Source organism: Nuphar pumila, chromosome 4 (genome assembly GCF_984573655.1).
Source record: "Nuphar pumila chromosome 4, dmNupPumi1.hap1.1, whole genome shotgun sequence".
Taxonomy (NCBI): Eukaryota; Viridiplantae; Streptophyta; class Magnoliopsida; order Nymphaeales; family Nymphaeaceae; genus Nuphar; species Nuphar pumila.
The window spans coordinates 31,819,230-31,823,969 of NC_143252.1; the positions used below are offsets into that span (position 1 = coordinate 31,819,230).

A 4,740-nucleotide genomic window follows, 5' to 3' on the forward strand; every position below is an offset into this window, starting at 1 on the left:
GAAAAAAGCTTCAATCTTTAACTGTAACAAAATTTTTACCTGACTTCCCGTGTCTATGAAATTTATCTGATTGCTGTTTGCAGTGTTCCAAAAGCGAATGCATCGGTCAGCAGTTCCACCACCTGATGCAAGAAGGCCACTTTGATGAGGTGACCAAGCAATGGCCTTCACAGCAGCAGTGTGCTCTGTAAGCTTCAGAAGCGGCTGCTGTGAATGTTGATTCCATATCAAGAGCTGATTCCAAAACAATCATCCAGTTGTAAGCAATGATCATTTTTTAATGCATAGAAAAATAATGTTCTTTGCATCAAATGAATTACTGTCTTAGCATATTGCAGACCTGATTGTCATTTCCACCTGATGCAAGTTCTCTGTCATCATGGGACCATTTTAATCCACATATCTATCATTATAGCAGGAAAAGTAGAAGATAAATGCTAATCTGTCCATCATGAACAAACACACAAGCACATATAGGCTATAATCAAAATGGCACTAGCAAAAAAGCAGTACCTCAGATTTATGACCAACAAGTTTGCTAACAAAGTCATTAGGGACACGGATATCATGTTGAAGGATGTTTCTGTCTCTACTGCCAGAAGATAGCATGCATGAGCTCCATGCTAGCGCTCCTGTTCTTGTTTGATGACCATCCATGCTTCGTACTCTTTTGCAGCGAGTACCATCCCATATCTGTTAAGCACATGCCAATTGGTAATCACTATCTAAAGATGATAGCTCAAAAAGTCTTATACAAATAGATGGCAGTAAAGATTGAGTTGCTAGTCATTTGTCAAAGGAAAACTTTCTGTAACTTCTGCAAGGTTTTCCTTTATAATCTCTAAATAGTGGAAAATGAGACTTGGATCAACATACTCTTGGTTAATGTGATACCTCCTAATTGGTAATAGCAGGAATGACTTTTCATCATTTCATGACTGGAATGGCCATTTGGATTGCAATACTGTAGCTTATACTCGGATATGGCAAAAGGTTTCCAAGCTATGTCACACGGATACTCTCAGAAAAATGGCCATATCCCTGTATCTTCTGCTGTATCCATGCTACATAGTTTCCAACTGTAAGATATAGCATCTGGTGTTCGAGGGGTTGCTGGGATGGTGACCATAGGTACTGCAGGCTATGGCAAACGGACAAAAAGATATGTCATCTGCTTATGCTGCTAAAGGGAGTACAAACTGAAGACATGTGATGGCTAGCTATTAGGAAATCATTTAACTGTTCATCTATTTGCTGTAATCACCAAACTCTCAACACTACATTTTCAACAATGTCAAGGTTTAATCTTTTGGATAAACTAGGGAGGTAGTATTTGCTAAAAATAATGGATGAAGAACAAAATGTGGAATCCTGTAGGGTTCCAAATCTATGAACAACTAGAGAAAACCTGTAACCTGACTATAGCAGCTAGGAACATCATTAGAAGCAAAGTAGGATCATGCAGAGAGACACTGTATAGAGAAAATTCACAGGATTCGGCTGATTGAATTAACCATGATACAAATTTTGTGAAGTTTGCGACATAAAATCAGTTAGACACACACACACACACACATCCATTTTGCAAAATCCAGAGATAATGAAAACTAACATGCCTTCCCTTCAACATTTCAAATGAATGGCTTTATTCCTAGAGGAATTATGTGGCAATGACTCGTGTTAACTGGCAACTGACTATTGAAGGCAATATATATATAGGTAAATGACCATTCCCTGGATTAATGTATGGCAATCCACTCTACTTATTCAGTAATCGGTTCGGTTTTCAGTAATTTCAAATTCGCTTCTGGTGTGATTACATCCACTTAATCTTAGTTTCCCTCCTGTTGGAGGCAGGCTTCTCCCTTGGATCAAGTGCTCATGTTTTAAATTTTAATTATTTCTTTTCTTTCAAAAGAAAAAGCTTGCATTAAAGTTTATCTTAGTAGAATATGAATCAAGATGGAAACATCAGTAAAATAGTGATGAATATGAACCTGATGTAAATCAGTGCCTGACTATTAAATGTTATACCAACCTCGTGAAAATTGGATTTCTGAAAAGAGATTTCAAGCCTAAAGGCACGTTTTTAAGATCGCTATCTTTAGAACTTCAATCGCCCCACTCCGGAAATTCCGAAGATGCGAAAAAGGGTTTTGTTACGACTGAGTTCCCAGGATACAACTAGGCTTGAACCTCAAGAGAGTCACTGCTTCGCAAGAACAGATGACCTCTCCCACACATGAACTCTGCAAGCCAAACCGAGAAGAAAGAAAGGAGAAAACTGGAGAGTCAGAGATACTGATCATTTCAAAAGACGAAAATAGAAGAATTTATAGACTTTTAGAGAGGCCAAAACGTTTTGCGATAAATGAGATTAATGGCCATAAATCTGACGGTTTTAAAATAGGACGAAAAGGTACCTGAACGGTCACCCACCTTTGACTGTTAATCAAAGGCCTCCAAAACCGTCCAACAGTCACAAAGCGCCTTAAACTCAATATAAATGATAAATAAACTTTTCAAACGGCTAGATATCTCAAAACCGAAAAATCAAAACGGATATTTGCGCCTCATATGCACCTCGCACCGCTGCGAGCGTGCGAAGTGCGTCATCAAAACGCCACATTGCGCCTCAAGCGCCCTTGCGCAAACGGTGCGTCCGTTGCTGCACGATGCGCAGCAACGTCCGCAAGCCACCCATGGACACAAGGCTTACCAAAGTAAAGAATAGAGAACAAAGTTTGTATTTAAACCACTAGAAAAACTGATTTCTCTTAGACATGGGACTAAACTTTTTAAAACATTTTTGGTGGAAAGAAATCATCAATTTTAAAACTTTCCTAACATTAAAGGTATTATTACAAGTGAAAGAGAGAACTTTAGACAAAAGAATAATGCCTGGATTGTAAGACAAGCCACTAACCTTTTCTAATGGCGTATTTTCTTGTCATAAAAAAGGTGATGTTAGAATGGAAATCTAAAACATTAATAGCGGCTTGAACTATTTCATGACGACTGCCATGATCAACCGCCATCAACATCAAATTTATGCTATAGAGTTTCAACTGACCAGTTCAAAGGGAGAAATTTGTTTAGTAGAATAACAGGATTCAACTTTATCAGTATCAGCTACGAGTCACCGTTATAGATCCACATCATGGTAATTATGGTGAATTCTATATACTTCAAAGACAAGGAGTGGATAAAGAGTAGACAGCAACTTCAAGCAATTTGTAGGTAAAACTTACTTGTACATCACCATGATTTGTACCCACAGCAAGATATGAGCCTTCCTTGGTCCACTGCACTGAGCATACACTATCTCTAGGCCCCAAGTCACACAGCTTGGTCACCTGTCTCAACAATATTAGATCATTTATTTTATAAGAGGATTGATAATGAGTGAAAAGTGAAAGCTACTTCCCAGTTGGAGGCATTATCTTTGCTGTTTTTGACTAATAAATTACTGGGTATTTAGTAAATTATATTTGAAACAGAGATAATGTTGATGCTAAGAACAAAGCCCTGCTGTCTTAATTTTATCATAGGTTAATCAGTGACATGATTTCGAACTTTTTGCAATCTACTGTAGAAGGGCAAAAGAAGGCCGTGATCCTGATTTGTCACTGAATTAACCATGACACCAACAAATATTCATAATTACATGAAACTGACAGATTAGAAATCTCACTTTGCTGGTTGATGCTGTCCATAGATAAACGCATGTTCCCAATCCAACGGCTAGAACATTCTGAGAAGACCAATCCACAAGGTTGAGGTAGAAATCATCTTGTAGAGAGGGAGCATCTAAAACCTGAAAGATTTCACCATTGTCAATACTTTCCTATTATTCATAGCTATAGTAGAGAGAGAAAGAGCATCTAAAACCTGAAATTATAACACTGTTGTGGATACTCTGCTAACATTCATGGTATAGTTTCCATATGCCAAGGACTTGATCTCAAATGGCATTATCCTAAAGATCAAACTTGATTATCTAGATCCTTCAGCAACACTTACCTTGTGTGGTGTCTTTGAAATCTTCCGAGTAGCCTTCGGAGGCGTCGACACTTCCCCTGTGCTGTTTCCCTGGTACCCTATCGCGGACTGTGAGTACGGCGAGCTGGGGGTCGAATGCTCGGTCTTGAACCTGAATATGTTCTTGTTGGGGCTCATCGGAGAAGCTTGTGCAGACGGAGAACTAGTCAGGGTTTCGATGCCGAGGAGCTCGGACCTCAGCAGCCTCACATAGGCGTCATTGCCCCCTTCCTTGGCTGGAGAGGGCTTGTCCACCAGAGAGAAAGTCTCAAACCGAGAGGATGTCCTGCAGGGGATGAACCTGTCACTGTAGGTTGTTTTTGAAGGGGAGGTGTAGGTTGAGAACGAGGAGAATTTTGTTGTCTCAAGGTTGAGTGATGTCTGGGACATCCCAGCTGGGAGATTCAAGCTTGATTTCTTCCTCTCTGTGGCTTCCATGGCTTCTCCTGAGACTTCTCTGTTTGGAGGAGGCAATTGGAATTCGAAGTCACACCAAAGAATTGCCCCCTCCACGGAGAGAGAGAGAGAGAGAGAGAGAGAGAGAGAGAGAGAGAGAGAGAGAGAGTTGGTGAATACTCTTCTCTTTGGTTAATACTTTGAGCTTTGGGGATGAGAGAGAAAAAGAATCTTTTTGGTTAAGACTTTGAGCTCTCGGGGGAGAGAGAGAATATGAACGTTGAGGTTGGGGCCAACGGTCAG

At 39.9% G+C, this 4,740-nt stretch overlaps 1 protein-coding gene across 1 annotated transcript; it reads right to left on the bottom strand.

Annotated features, from left to right (window-relative positions):
• Positions 1–316: 316 nt before the first annotated feature.
• LOC149839853 (protein FIZZY-RELATED 3-like) lies at positions 317–4,479 on the bottom strand. The gene is made up of 5 exons (XM_090004942.1): positions 4,024–4,479; positions 3,695–3,817; positions 3,252–3,356; positions 514–693; positions 317–403 (listed from the first exon to the last, which is right to left on the bottom strand). The coding sequence occupies exons 1-5, from the start codon at positions 4,477–4,479 to the stop codon at positions 317–319; spliced, it is 951 nt and encodes a 316-aa protein (XP_089861068.1).
• Between the last annotated feature and the right edge of the window lie 261 nt (positions 4,480–4,740).

Bases quoted from the DNA above. Each gene is read 5' to 3' on its own strand.
- LOC149839853 (XM_090004942.1), bottom strand. From the start codon at position 4,479: ATGGAAGCCACAGAGAGGAAGAAATCAAGCTTGAATCTCCCAGCTGGG. The intron at 3,357-3,694 runs GTGAGATTTCTA...TTGTTGAGACAG, and splicing joins GGACAGCATCAACCAGCAAA to GTGACCAAGCTGTGTGACTT. The intron at 694-3,251 runs GTAAGTTTTACC...TGTGCTTAACAG, and splicing joins CAAATCATGGTGATGTACAA to ATATGGGATGGTACTCGCTG.